Source organism: Perognathus longimembris, chromosome 28 (assembly GCF_023159225.1).
Source record: "Perognathus longimembris pacificus isolate PPM17 chromosome 28, ASM2315922v1, whole genome shotgun sequence".
Taxonomy (NCBI): Eukaryota; Metazoa; Chordata; class Mammalia; order Rodentia; family Heteromyidae; genus Perognathus; species Perognathus longimembris.
The window spans coordinates 56185002-56201474 of NC_063188.1; the positions used below are offsets into that span (position 1 = coordinate 56185002).

Genomic DNA, 16473 nt, shown 5'->3' on the forward strand with positions numbered 1-16473 from the left:
ATCTGTACTTAAGGGTAGTTATCTCTCTCAGGCTATCTACTATTAGTCTGTTAGTATATAGGTATCATCTGAGATTGAATTAATTCTAGACCTAGGCCGGTACATAACTAGAGAAAAAGTAAAGAGATATAGTAGTAAACCCTATTTAGAATATTGTATTATTTAATGATTGAAAGAACATATTAAGAGATGGGAAAGGGGAGGGGAAGGAGGAGACAAAAGTAGAGGAAGGAAGAGGAGGAGGAAGATAATGGAGAGGAGAATGGAGACAGAGAAAGAGAGAAGAGTCAGAGATATAAAGTACCAGAGAGAGAAAGAGAAACAGAGACAGAAAGACTGATTTTTTTGGCCAGGCTCCATTTTTGAATGTTATAGGCTATGTTTTCAATATTCATCACTCAGTCCAGGCATTAGAATGAACTAAAAAGCAATGGCTTTCTCCCTGAATGAAACCAGTGCTATGGTGACAAAAGAGAGATTGAAATTACCAGAAAGTGCTTGTCACTGTTGAATAGATATTTTAACACACTAAATTGGTAACTTTCTCCTTTACCTATAACCTAAGAAAATATTTTTTCTTGCCAGAAATACTCCATATTTCTTTAGCACTCAAAATAGTTTTCTTTTTAAAAAACATCAAGTCAAGAATCTGCATTCACAAATAAAAAGCTTCCTAAGGCCACACTAAAAAAAAAAAAAAAAAAAAAAAACTTGGCCAGGAAGTGATGTCAATTTGTTCCAGGAATTATGACATAGTGAAAATTCTTTAACACCAAGGGAACATTTCATTTCAGGGACTGACCGAAGAGGTTGGCTTTTGGGTGTCCTCCCTCTTTTTCATCAAAATATTCATTTTTCTTCTGGTTTTTTTAGCAAGATGTTCAAGATCCAGAGAACTACAGAGGTACAGATTATGTTGTCACTGATTTCCATCTATCTATATTTTAACCTGGAAACTATATTTAACTTTGGCAAATATTTAGATATTGAAGATGTTTGGTTTTGTGTCTAAGAGTTAACATAATTAGTATCCGAGATAGTTAAAGTAAATTTCTATGATCTTAATCTTTTTTTGTTTTGGTCAGTACTGGCAGTTGGAGCTCTGGGTCTTGTGGTTGCTAGGGGAGGGGGTGATACCACTTAGCCACCCTTCCTGCACTGTTTTTCAATGGTTGTTTTTAGAATAATACTGGCACTTGCCTGAATAGAGATTCACCTACTTTTAGGATTCCTTTGGCCACTGGGATCAAAGACCTTTGCCACTGTGCTGTTTCCTTCCCAGAGATACGGAATCTTAGACTTTTGTTGCCATGGTACCAACCATGGTACTAACCAGACCTCCCAGTTTCAGCCTCTAATGTAATTTGGGGTGACAAGTAGGTACCATTGGCAACCAACATTGGGTTGAGAAGGGATCTATCTAACTTTTCTGTCCAGGCTGCTCTTGAACTGCAATCTTCTCATCCTCTGCCTCCCAAGTTGCTAGAATTGCAGGTACAAACCACAGTGCCCTACCGGTCTTATTATTTCTAAAGGCAATTAGTAATCCTTATAGCTATCTAAACAACTTGGTAATTAATATCATAGATTAAAAATCAATTTTTTTCAACTCTGGCTGAGTGGATCAAATAACTAATGACTTGTTTAACTAAACAATTATCTTTAAAATCGACTTTGTCTTCACATAAATGAAGAACAGTTAAACTCCAAACTTTATATTATGCCATTTGTGAAGATCAGTGATTATTTTGAAAACTTACCATAAGATATTACCATAAAATTTGTCTCAAAATGAAAAATTGAAATACATTTTCTCAAAAATATTTTGTCAGGTTTTATCATTTAAAACCATAAATGATTTCGTTTGATTAATCTGTAAGTCTCATTTTCTTTTTAGAAATTTCACTTATTTTGAAAGCCAACATCCTTAAAGACCATGGAATCGCAACTCGTTTCTACATTCACTTACATGCCTCTGGTCACTCCCTTTATGAATCCTTCACAGCAGGTATGAGTAGTTTTGCTTCTTTTTTTCTCTCTTTCATTAAAGCTGGTTAAAATGTTTTTGAATCAAGTATTAGTTTTTATTTAGGAAGTGTATCACTTAATGAATATTTATAGTAACTTCTTCTGTATGTTTAAAAAATGACTAACATAAAGTGCCATAGTCATTCACAGCTATGTGATCAATTTTACAATGGTTAAAACTATTGAGTGTGAATAACAATGTCTTCTGAGTGTTAGTGGTTACTAAAAGTGAGAAAGTGTAGTTCAAATTTCGAATTTACTCCTTTAATCTACTTAGGAGAAGTCCTGTCAATATGTATGGTTAAAAAAAAATTACTAACTTCTCTGCAAGTTAAAAAGAGCAAAGATTACACTTTTGCTTAAAAAAACTGAGACAAAGAGGATGCTGGAAGTGTCACAATGAAACTCATGATTTTTGTACAATTAATATTAAGTAATATATAAAGGTAAATGATTTTTGAAGTTTCCTAAAAATGTTGAGATCAAAATTTTCTTTAAATTAAAATTTTTTTTACTAGATGGAGGGTTACCAGGACGCCAGTAACACTCCACAAATCGTCACTTATCCAAAAAGATATAATAGATGGTCTGCTCGTCCTCAGTACTGGGTAAAACATGTCTGAATTCTATCCTCAGAAAAGAAATTTTTTTTGTTTTTTTTGTATTGAGGAAGTTTTATTTTGGGGGCGGGGGATAGATGAGACAGTGTTCTTTCCACCTCAATACACCTCTTTTCTATGACCTTATAAAGTTTTATTTGAGTGGAACAAAACTGTTCTTACTAAGAAATATTAAATGTCTAATTGCCCATTGATGTGATTGTACTCTCCATAATTAGTGGATCAAAATATTGCTCAAAATGATAATACTAATGTTTTCATGAACTAAAATAAAGATTTGCTTATTTGTAGATCATTTTGGTCCAGGTTAACCCTGGTGAGATCCTGACCATAAAGGCTGATGACGGGACTATTCAAAATATTCACGGTCAGTAATAGTGTATGCTATTTCACATCAAAAAGAGTGAGTTTAAAATATTAGTATGAAAGTAGTAAAGTCCACTAGAATTAGATTAAATACCCTTAAGATAACATAATCCTCCTAGGAACTCAAAAACAAAATGGTCTCACCTTACTAATCTTACTAGTAACCTTCAAAAATTAGATACATAGATAGAAAAATAGATAGATGATAGAGACAGAGACATAGAGACATTGACACATGACAGAGATAGGAATATAGACAGAGGTGGAGAAAACAGGAGAGATAGAGAAATAGAATGTAGTATTGATAGAGGGATAGGGAGAGATAGAGATAGAAAGATGAGATACAGCGCGAGAGAAACCTCAGTACCAGCACAAAATAGATAGACACATAGATTAATACATAAATAGATGAGAGAAATACAGATATGAGAGAGAGTTAGAGAAAAATAATAGAAAAATAGTGAAAGAAAGTAAGAGCTATTGATACAGAGACAAAGAGAGATAGAAAGTGAGAGATATAGAGAAATGCCACAGTATAGCATTTGGTAGAGAAAAAGAGAGTTGAAAGCATAGATACATAGACATCAAGATAGAGAAAAATAATAGATTAAGATAGATAGAGGTAGACAAATAGAGAAAGATACACGGAGATATATAGAGGTATATTTAGAAATAGAGTAATTAACAGAGATAATTAGTAATTTAGAGGTAGAGAGAATGCCGAATATAGATAAATAGATGTGGAATAGAAATATGAGAGAGAGATGAGAGAGGAGAAATAGAGAGAAAGAGAGATGAGTAAAATAAATAGACAAACAGATAAAGAAATAGAGAGGGATACATTGATGCCACCACCAGATAGATAAATGAGAGAGAGAGAGAGACACAGAGAGACAGAGAGAGTGGTGATAGATACCACAGTACCAGAGAAATAGATATAGATAAATAGAGAAATAGACAGAGAGATAGATATTGAGATAGAGAGGTAGATAGAGAAAGATATATAGAGACAGAAAATGAGAAACAGGGCTGGGAATATGGCCTAGTGGCAAGAGTGCTTGCCTCCTATACATGAGGCCCTGGGTTCAATTCCCCAGCACCGCATATACAGGAAATGGCCAGAAGTGGCGCTGTGGCTCAAGTGTTAGAGTGCTAGCCTTGAGCAAAAGGAAGCCAGGGACCGTGCTCAGGCCCTGAGTCCAAGGCCCAGGACTGGCAAAAAAAAAAAGAAAATGAGAAACAGATGTATAGCAATTCAGACAGGGAAAGCTGAATATATATCAATGAGAGATAGAAAGATGAGAGACATATGAGAGGAGAAATAGTGAGAAAGCAGTAAACAAGTAATAGAAATTGAGAGATAGAGATAGAGACGGATACACCAGTGCCAGCACTAGAGAGAGACAGAGATGGAAGATAGATGAGAGATAGAACACAGTGTGAGAAACTGAGAGAGAGAGACAAAGAGAGAGAGATAAGTGGAGAAACAGAGACTGAGACCCATACCAGCATACAGATACATAGATGGAGACATAGATGAGAGAGGTAGAGATGACAAAGATAGAGAAATAGTGATAGAGATTGAAAGGGAGATATATGATATGGAGACAAAGAAAGAGAAAAAGAGACACAGGTACAGCAGTGTCAGCAAAAACTAGACAGAGAGATAGAAAAAGAGAAAGATACAGCTGGAGTGTGAGATAGACACACCAATCACCAGCCCCCCCCCCACCAGGGTGGCGGGGGGGGGGGAAGAGAGAGAGAGAGAGAGAGAACGCAACCTAGAGAGTATAACCTACAGAATGCAACCTAGAGAGATACCACAGTATTGGCACAAAATAGAAACAAACATAAATAGATGGAAACATAGATAAATGCAAGATACATAATGAGAGAATATTAAAGTGAAAGAACTAAAATAGTAGAGAGAGAGATAGAGGAAAAAGCAAGAGAGTGACAAAGATAAACCCTAGCAGAAGATCACAATAGCTCAATGACTATGTACATATGAACACATAAGACAACCCTAAGCGAAATGAACTCCAAGTATGGAAACAAGTGGTTTATCATTGTTGTTATTTTCAACATACCATGTAAAATTATGCCTTTTTCTTTTGTCTTTCTTCACTGTCACTGTAACTGATTTTGGTATCCTGGATATTGTATATACATGTATTGGAACTAGGGAAGGGAAGGAGAATATCAAAACCAGGAGAGAAAGATTTAAAAGTCAAGCCAATGCAACAGCAATACTTACAAAACTATATGCTGTAAACCAACTGTATGAGGGGAGAGAAATGGGGAGGACAAAAGGTAGGGGGGTGTAAAATGCAGGGGCTGATAACAAGTTGGGTAAGAAATATACGCACTGCCTTACATATGAAACTGTAACCCCACTGTACATCACTTTGACAATAAAGAACTGGATAAATTCAAGAAATAAAAAAGGAAACATTTCTGGTAAAAAATAAAGATAGAGATATTCAACAGCATGAAATAGTCTGATAGAAAGGGATAGATAGATCGATGATATAGATAGAGTGATGATACAGAGATAGATATAGATAGATAGATAGATAGATAGATAGATAGATAGATAGATAGATAGAGATAGATTGATAGATTGATTAATAAATTATAGATAGATGATAGAAATAGATGATAGATAGGAGATATAGATAGAGAGAGAGATAGATTGATAGAGATGATAGAAAGAGATGGATGATAGATTAGATTGATAGATGATAGATAGAAGATATAGATAGACAGATAGATAGATAGATAGATAGATGATAGAGATAGATTGATAGATAAGAGATAGATAATAGATTGATAGATGATACATAGATGAGATAGATAGATAAACAGATAGATGGTAGAGATAGATAGATAGATAGATAGATAGATGATAGAAATAAATTGCTAGATAGATAATAGAGATAGATGATAGATAGATGATATAGATAATAGATTGATAGATGATAGATAGATAAGATACATAGATGGTAGGGATAGATTGATAGATAGATGGAAGAATAGATAGATAGAGATAGATTATAGAGATAGATGATATATAGATTAGAACGATACATGATAGAAGATATAGATAGATGAGATAGATTGATAGAGATGATAGATAGATAGATGATAGAAATAGATAGATTGATAGATGATAGAGATAGATCATAGATTGATAGATGATAGAAGATATAGATAGATAGTAGAGATAGATTGGTAGATGATAGAATATATAGATAGCTATAGATAGATGATAGAGATGATAGAGATAGATGATAGATTAGATTGATAGATGATAGATAGAAGATATAGATAGATAGATGATAGAGATAGATTGATAGAGATGATAGATTAGATTGATAGTTGATAGATGATAGATGGATAGATAGATGATAAAGATTGATAGATTGAATAGATATAGATTAGCGATAGATATAGATGATAGAGATAGATAGATTCATAGATTGGATTGTTTGATTGATAGATAGATGATATAGATAGATAGATAGATAGATAGATAGATAGATAGATAGATAGATAGATAGAGTGAGTGAGTGAGATAGAGAGATGAGAGAGAAAAAGATAGGAGAGTGAGTACTTGAACAGTACAGCTGGTAGAAGAAAATCCTATCTAAGAAAGTGCAGAGCTGTGTCGTGCCATCCTTTGGGCCCTCTGCTGGAAAAGTAGACTCAAGTCTCAATAATACCTTTTTAATTGTATCCTCTAGTGTTATCAATGTAGGACAGTGCTGTATCTTACCTCTATGAATATAAAACACCTTGTACCTGCTTTATGTAGTATTGACTGCGCTTTATCAGAGCTGTTTTTAATTATGTTATTCAAGTATTTTTTTCTTTCCAGATGACAAGAGAAGTTAATAAAAGGTAAAAAAAAAAGAAAGAAAGAAAAGAAAAAAGATAGGTATTCTAATAGCAGCAAAAAAAAAAGATATAGATGGATTGATAGACAAATGGAGATGTGCAGATAGGGAAACAGAGAATGAAATAGTAGATAGATTCCCAGTACCATGATATATGTCTCTATGTTGTTATCTCATTCTATATCTGTCTATCAATCCATCCATCCACCCATCCATGCAAAGTAATCAGATAGGTACAAAGAAAAGGAAATAAAGATAGATACATAGATGGATAGTGAGAGAACTAGAGAGATGAAAAAGAGAGAAAGAAAAAGATAAATAGCCAAGTGCCCATGTCGCATGCCTATAATCCTAGCTATTTGGGAGGCTGAGATCTGAAGATCGAGGTTCAAAGCCAGCCCAGGTAGGAAAGTTTTTGAGACTCTTATCGCCAATTAACCACCACCAGAAACCCGGAAGTGGCACTGTGGATCAAGTGGTAGAGCACTAGCCTTAAGAAGAGTTCAAGCCCCACAACTGACAAAAAAAGAAAAATATAAATACCCTAAATGGAGCACAAAATGGATAGATACAGACAGACATGCATACATACATACATAGATACTAAGATACTTAGATACATAAATACATAGATAGATCAATAGACAGAGAGGTATATATAAAATAGATTGATTGGAGAAACAGAAAGACAGAGAGATAGATGAAAGAAAGAAGACTGATAGAAATTGAAAGAGAAATAAAGACAGAGATAGAGATTGAGGGAGAGAGACCCTAGTGCCTTCATAAAATACATAGATGCATCCATGCATACATACATAACATACATGAGAGATAAAAAAATAACGATAGAGATTGAAATAGTGATAGAGATACAAAGAGAGAGAGAGAGATACAGAGAGACACAACCATACCAGCAAAAATAAATAGATATATACATAGAGATAAAGAGAGATACCGAGACCCCAGTTCCAGCATAAAATAAATACATACATAGATGGAGATATAGATAGATGAAACAGATACAGAGATTTAGAGAGAGAAATAGAGAAAGATTGAAAGAGAGGATAGAGAGACAAAGAGATAGAGATGAAGAGACAGAGATACACTAGTACTAGAAAAGGATAAATAGATTTGATCTCTGTACCCTTTGTCTTGTATATAAGTTTATTTGATTTGGGGAGAAAAATGAGAATCACTGAAATGGTGGGACAGGGGGTGAAGCAATTCAGCAGTGATACTCAGTAGACACTATGTTGGAATGAACTATGCAACTTGAGGAGAAGGGAGGACGGAGGGGTGGAAAATGAGGGAATGACACTGTTCAAAGAGGGACGTACTCATTACCTAACCTATGTGGCTTTAACCCCTCTATACATTACCTTTACAATAAAATAAAATAAATTGACAAAAGATAGATCAAAGATAGAAAGAAGACAGTGGGAGATTGATAGGGAGATAGAGGGAGAATGAGAGAGAGAGAGAGAGAGAGAGAGAGAGAGAGAGACATAGATCCCAGTACCAGCAAAAACAGATAGATATATCCACACATAGATGGATACATAGACGAAAGATACATAGAGAGCATTAAAGAGAAAAGATAGAGATTCAAAGAGATAGAGAAAGGGATTGGGAGACAAGAGAGACACATGCACAGAGATACACAGATACCAGTAGCAACAGAGAGAGAGATAGAAACAGAGATGCCAGGACAAGATAGACAGACACACAAACACAGATAGACAGATATTCATACATATGTACATACATACATTTGCACACACAAACATACATAGATGAAGACATAGATGCAAGATACATAGATGAGAGTGATAAATAGAAAAAACAGAAGAGGGAAAGAGGAAAAAGATTGAGAGATAGTGACAGAGAATTAAAGATAGGTAAAGACAGAAATACTCAAGAAACAGAATAAAATAGTCTGGTGGAAAGAGATAGATTGATGAATGGATAGATAGGCATACATACATACATACATAGATGAAGAAAGAGATGTGAGATAAATATAGATGAGAGATAAAGAAAAAGAGAAAATTAGAAGGGGGAAATGAAATCGAGTGATATAGAGATAGATGAATAGATACTCTAACAGCACAAAATAATCTGATAGAAAAATAGAGAACTACAAAGACAGACAGAGCTAGATAGAAAGATGAGTAATAGAGAGATGACAAAGAGAGAAAGTAAAGAATACATACCTGGACACCATCACAAAAGATAGGTAGGTAGGTAGGTAGGTAGATAGATTTACAGATAGAGAAATAGAGATAGAGAATGACATAGACAGATACCCCAGGATCAGCACACAGTAGACGGACAGAGAAGTAGAAACTGAAATAAAGAGATGCCCCAGTACCAGCATAAAGTACATAGATTGATAGATCAATACATACATACATACATGCATACATACATACATTCTTCTTACTGGAAAGTAGGTAGATGTGAGATAGACAAATAAGAGACAGAGAGATAAAGAGAAATAAAGATATATAGTAAAATAAAAAGATAATGAGATTGTTAGGGAAATATAGGCAGAGGGAGACAAAGAAAGATATAGATACCCCAGTAGCAAAACAAAATAGAACTAATAGAAATGAATCAACAGATGGAGAATTAGAGAGATGAGACATAGAAAAGTGACATAGAGAAAGAGAAAGAGAAATAACCTAGAAGGAACACAAAGATAGGTAGGTAAATAGGTAGGTAGTTAGGTAGGTAGGTAGGTAAGTGGACAAACAGAAAGACAAATAGCTATACCGATACATAAGTACATAAACATAGGTAGCGAGATTGATACATAAACAGATAGATCGATGGACAGATAGAAAGTTATATAGATATAGATGAGAGAGAGAGAAAGATAGGTACCTCAGGACAAAAGAAAGATGTAGATAGATATGTAGATAGATAGATAGATAGATAGATAGATAGATAGATAGATAGATAGATAGATAGATGAGAGACAGGGACATAGATGGAAGATGGATAAGAGATAGAACACAGTGAGAGAGACTGAGAGATAGAGAAATAAATGGAGAAACAAAGACAGACAGCAGTGTCAGCAAAAACTAGACAGAGAGATAGATACATAGAAAAAGAGAAAGTGACAGCTGGAGAGTGAGATAGATACACCAGTCACCAGCCCCAGGAGGGGAGGGGGGGCGCAACCTAGAGAGGTACCACAGTACTAGCACAAAATAGAAACATGGCCTAGTGGCAAGAGTGCTTGCCTTGTATATATGAGGCCCTGGGTTCAATTCCCCAGCACCACATATACAGAAAACTGCCAGAAGTGGCGCTGTGGCTCAAGTGGCAGAGTGCAAAAAGAAGCCAGGGACAGTGCTCAGGCCCTGAGTTCAAGCCCCAGGACTGGCAATATATATATAATAGAAACAGACATACATAGATGAAGACATAGATAAATGCAAGATAGATAGATCGATGAGAGAATGATAAAGAGATAAAGCTAAAATAGTAGCAGGATAGAGGAAAAACAAGAGAGTGACAAAGATAAAAATAGAGATACTCAGCAGCACAAAATAGTCTGATAGAGAATGATAGATGAGTTAGAGTTAGAGAGATGAAAGAAAAAGTACCCTAGTACTACAAAAAGGTAGATAATATATCAATAGACTGATGATAGATGATAGATAGAGATGATTGATAGACAGATAGAGAAATAGAGACAAGAGATCAAGATAGATGCCCAATCCCACACAAAACAAATTGATAAAGAGATATAGTGAGATAGAGAGCTGCCCCAGTACCAGCATAAAATAGACAGATAGAGAAATAAAGATAGAGAACAAGATAAAGAGATGCACAATCTCACACAAAATTGACAAATAGATAAAGAGAGACATATTAAGATAGAGATGCCCCAGTATGAGCATAAAAATAGATAATAGAGCAAGATAACTATATATATATATATATATATATATATATACTTCAGTACTAGTACAAAAGAGATACAGACACATAGATGTAAGAGATACACAAGTAACACACAAACAGTCTAATTGAAAGATAGAGATAGTGAGATAGATAGATAGACAGACAAAGTTAAATAGAGATGAGAGATAGCAGGATAAGAGAAAAAGAGAAATGAGAGCATTTCTTTACAGACCCTCTCCTGGAAAAGTAGACTCAAGTCTCAATAATGCCTTTTTAATTGTATCCTCTAGTATTATAGACGTGGACAGTACTGTATCTTACCTCTGTGAATATAAAACACCTTGTACCTGCTTTATGATATGTAATAGTGACTGTTCTTTACCAGAGCTGTTTTTAAATGATGTTATTCAAGAATGTTTTCTTTCCAGATGACAAATGAGAAGCTAATAAAATGGTGCCAGGTAAAAAGAAAAGAAAAAATAGGTATCCTAGTACCAGCAAAAACAGATAGATAGATAGAAATAGATAATAGATGATAGATAGATAGATAGATAGATAGATAGATAGATAGATAGATAGATAGATAGATAGTTGGATAGATAGATAGATGTGCAGCTAGAGAAATAGTGGATAGATTCCCAGTACCATGCAAGATAGATAAATAGAAATAGTGAGATAGGAAGATGCCCAATACCAGCATAAAAAAGATGACAAACAGACAGATAGATAGGATAGACAGAGAAATGGATATGAGATAATGAGATACAAATATCTATCTACAAAAAACAAATATAGATATACCCCAATACTAGCACAAAATGTACTCATACATACATAGATGAAGACATAGATAGATGTGAGATAAGTAGAGAGTGATAGAGATAGAGGAAAATAGAAGAGGGGTAGAGGTAAAAGAGAGTGATAATGAAAGACATCGATACATAAAAATAGAAATATTCAAATAACAGGGCTGGGAATATGGCCTAGTGGCAAGAGTGCTTGCCTCCTATACATGAAGCCCTGGGTTCAATTCTCCAGCACCACATATATAGAAAATGGCCAGAAGTGGCACTGTGGCTCAAGTGGCAGAGTGCTAGCCTTGAGCAAAGAGAAGCCAGGGAAAGTATTCAGGCCCTGAGCCCAAGTCCAGGACTGGCAAAAAAAAAGAAAAAAGAAATATTCAAATAACAGCTCAAAATAGTCTTATAAAAAGAGGTAGAAAAATACAGTTAGATGAAGAAGTGAGACACAAAGAGAAAAGCAAGAAAGAAAAAGATAGGTACCTAGTAACCAGCAAAAAAGATAGGTAGGTAGGTGTGTAGATGGGGGTGGATGGGGAGGGAGAGAGAGAGACAGAGAGAGAGAGAGAGAGAGAGAGAGAGAGAGAGAGAGATACAGGTAAAGAAATAGAGATAATGAGATAGGTAAAGTCCCAGTACCATGCAAAATAGACACAGAGAGAAATAGTGAGAGATAGATAGATAGATAGATAGATAGATAGATAGATAGATAGATAGATGTAGATGTAGATGTATGAATAGAAATTTATGTAGATATAAGACAGACAAGGATAGGTATAATACCAGCACAAAAAAAATGAGATAGATACATAGAGACATAAATGTGAGATAGATATATGAGAGAGAAATGGAGACATAGATGAATGAGAGAAAAATGACAAGATGACTGAGAGATTGATAGAAAGCTAGAGACAGCTATGGAGAGAGAGAGAGGAAAATACAGAACCAATACCTGCATAGAATAGATTTTTAAAAATAGATACATGGGGCTGGGAATATGGCCTAGTGGCAAGAGTGCTTGCCTCCTACACATGAAGCTCTCGTTTTGATTCCCCAGCACCACATATATGGAAAATGGCCAGAAGGGGCGCTGTGGCTCAGGTGGCAGAGTGCTGGCCTTGAGCAGGAAGAAGCCAGGGACAGTGCTCAGGCCCTGAGTCCAAGGCCCAGGACTGGCCAAAAAAAAAAAAATAATAATAATAATAATAAATAGATACATGGATGGAGACAGACGAAAGAAAAAGAAATTAAAAAAATAAAAATAGATACATGGATGGAGACAGACAAAAGAAAAAGTAAAAGAACTTGGAAGAGGAATAGAGAGACAAAGAGAGAGATATACAAGCTCCATCAAAAATAGATAAAAGGATAGATACATAGAGATAAAGAAAGGGTCAGAAAGAAAGAGATACTGAGACCTCAGTACCAAACAAAATAGATAGATACATAGATGAAGACAGATAGATGAGAGAGAGACATAGACAGACATTGAAAGAGAGAATAAAGAGACAGAAAGGGACAGAGAGGTACACCAGTACCAGAAGCAGATAGGTAGACAGACATGACAGTGATAAATGAGAAAAAGAGATACAGATACATAGATGAGAGAGATAAAAAGATGACAGTGTGAGAGACTGGTAGAGATAGAGGCAAAAAGAGATATCAGTAACAGCACAAAATAGATTCATAGATGGAGATACAGACATGAAAGAGATATACAAATAGAGACGGAAATAGAGATAGAAGAAGATTGCAATAGAGAGACAAAGATACAATGAGAAAGAGAGAGAGACATATAGATACACCAGTACCAGTAAAAACTAGATAGAGATAAATACATAGGTATATAGAGATAAAGCGAGACAGAGAGTGAGATAGACTCCCTAGTGGCAACAGAGAGGGAGATAATAGCAACGTAGAGATACACACATACATACGTAGATAAGATATAGAGAGATGTAAAACAGATGTGAGTGAAAAGAGAAAAATTAGAAGATAGAGAAAAGAAATAGAGTGACAAAGAAAAATACAGAGATATTCTCAATTAAGAGCACAATAGTATGATAGTAGAGGGAAAGATGGAGTTAAAAGTTAGATAGATGATAGATAGATGAGAAAGGGAGGAAAAAGGATGAGTCCCCTAGTACCAGCACAAAAGACAGATGGATGGTAGATAGGTAAGTAGGTATGAAGAGATGGAGAGATAGATATATAGATAGATAGAGATAGAGTGTGAGCAAGATACCCCAGTACCAGTGCACAATAGACAGACATAGAGAGAAAAATAGTGAGACAGAGCAATGCTCCAGTATCTGCATAAAGTATATAAATAACTGGAGAAAGATGAGAGACATAGAGATGAGAAACAGAGAAACATATAGATGCCTGAGACTCAGCACAAAAGATAGGTAGATAGATATACAGATAGAAAAATAAAGACACAGAGAGATAGATACCCCAGTACCAGTACAAAATAGACATAGATAGATAGATAGATAGATAGATAGATAGATAGATAGATAGATTGATTGATTGATTTGACCTATGTACCCTTTGTCTTGTATATAACTTTATCTGAATTTGGGGAGGGGAAGGAAATCACTGTAACCGTGGGGCAGGAGATGAACCAATTCAGCAGTGATACTCACTAGACACTGTATAGGAAATTAACTATACAACTTGGGGAGAAGGGGGGATGGAAGGGGACAAAGAGGAAAAAATGAGGGGTGACACTTCAAAAATGTCCTTGTTACCTGACTTATGTAGCTATAACACCTCTGTACATTAACTTTATAATAAAATAAATGGATGAGAGACAAAGAGATACAAAAGTAACAGAATAAAATAGCCTTGTAGAAAGAGAAATATAGGTAGGTAGGTAGGTAGATACATACATACATAGATACATAGATAGATATATACATAGATAGGTAGACAGTTAGATAGATGAGAAAGACAGAAATCAAAAGATAGGTACCCTAGTATCAGAACAAAAGATAAATAGGTAGGTAGGTAGCTAGCTAGCTAGCTAGATAGGCAGGAAGACAGATAGATAGGTGAAAGACAGAGAAATGGAGATAAAGAGCAAGATAAGAGGATAGACAGAATGAGAAAGAGAAGTAGGGAGATAGAAAGATGTCCCTGTACCTAAAGTAGGTAGGTAGGTAGATACATTGATCGATCTAGATAGATAGACAGATAGATAGATAGATAGATAGATAGATAGATAGATAGATAGATAGATAGATAGGACCAACTGACATGAGAAAGAGAGAAAGAAAAATATAGATACCCTAGTACCAACACAAAATATAGATAGAGAAATATATATGTATATATATAGATAAAGATAGAGAGAGAGATACACCAGTACCAAAAACAGAGAGAGAAATAGTGAGGTAGATAGATGCCCCAGCATAAAATAAATAGATAGAGATTCATACGTACACACATACACACATAGATACATATTGGACACATAGATAGATGTGAGGTAGATGAGAGACATCAATATAGACTAAAAACAGATAAAGCAAAATAGAAACATATAGGTATATAGAGAGAGAAATAGAAAGAGACAGAGAAATAATTGGAGAAATAGAGGCAGAGATAGATAAAGGAAGATAAGAGATAGTCCAGTAGTACAACAAAATAGGCAGATAGATAGACAGAGATCAAACTAGAGATACCTAGAGCCAGCACGAAATAGATAGATCCATACATAGATACATAGATGAATGCAAGATAGATGATTGAGTGACAGAGATAGAGAGGAAATAAAGAAGAGATAGGTAAATACACAAAAAAAAATAGAGGAGGAAAGGGGAATACCCCAGTAACAGCACAAAATAGAAAGGTAGATAGATGCATGCATGCATGCATACATACATACATACATACATACATACATACATACATACATACATAAATTCAGAGAAGGAAAGAACAAGAAAGAAAAAAGCAAGAAAGAAGGAAAGAAAGGAAGGAAGGAAAGAAAGAAGGGAGGGAGAGAGGGTAGTTTGCTAGATTTGCTTGATAAATGGATAGAAAGATGAGAGATAGAAGACAATGAGAGAAAGTAGGAATACAAAGATAGGTAGGCAGGTAAACAGGTAGAAGACAGATATATGTGAGGCAGAAATAGAAACTGACACATAGGTAGATGGGAGAGATGAGAGAAAGTAGACAGTGTGGGAGACACAGAGAGAGAGGAAAACAGATACCCCAGTACCTGCCCAAAATAGATAAATAGATACGTAAACAAAGACATAGATAGATGAGACATAGGGAGCTAGAGAAATAGAGGTAGAGAGACACTGAGAGAGAAATAAAGAGATAAAGAGAGAAAGATACACTTCTGCCAGAAAAACTAGAGGGACAGATACATACATAGATACATAGGTAGAGGAAGATATTGAGAGACAAAGACAGAGAGAGAGAAAGAGAGACTAGAGAGGTAAGAGATATAATAGAGAAGATTTAGAGAAAGATAGAGAGATCGAAAGAAATACGATAGAGAAAAAAGAAAGAGATAAAGAGACAGAGATACACCAGTACCAAAAAAGGTAAATAGACAGACAGACAGACAGATGTGAAAAATATAGATGAGAGATAGACAAGACACATAAATAGATGAGAATAGAAAGAAATCAGTGTGAGAGATTGAGGGGAGAGAAGAGAGACAGAGATCCCAGTACCAACACAAAATAGATATAGATATAGGTACATAGGTGGAGGCATAAACAGATGAGAGATATGGAGAGATAGAGATAGAGAAACAGATTGATATTGAAAGACAGAGAAAGGGATAGAAAGTGATAAACACAGAGGTACAACAGTACTAGC

The 16473-nt window shown here is 35.1% G+C and overlaps 1 protein-coding gene across 1 annotated transcript in view; it reads left to right on the plus strand.

Moving 5' to 3' along the window:
- Positions 1-1895: 1895 nt before the first annotated feature.
- The window catches only part of LOC125343054 (fibronectin type III domain containing protein 3C1-like), a 46212-nt gene continuing 31634 nt past the window's right edge, over positions 1896-16473 (plus strand). The window contains exons 1-3 of the mRNA XM_048335362.1: positions 1896-2008; positions 2547-2636; positions 2940-3015. Of these exons, the coding sequence (XP_048191319.1) occupies positions 1937-2008; positions 2547-2636; positions 2940-3015 (238 nt within the window). The 5' untranslated portion in view covers positions 1896-1936. The remainder of the gene's footprint in view (positions 2009-2546; positions 2637-2939; positions 3016-16473) is intronic.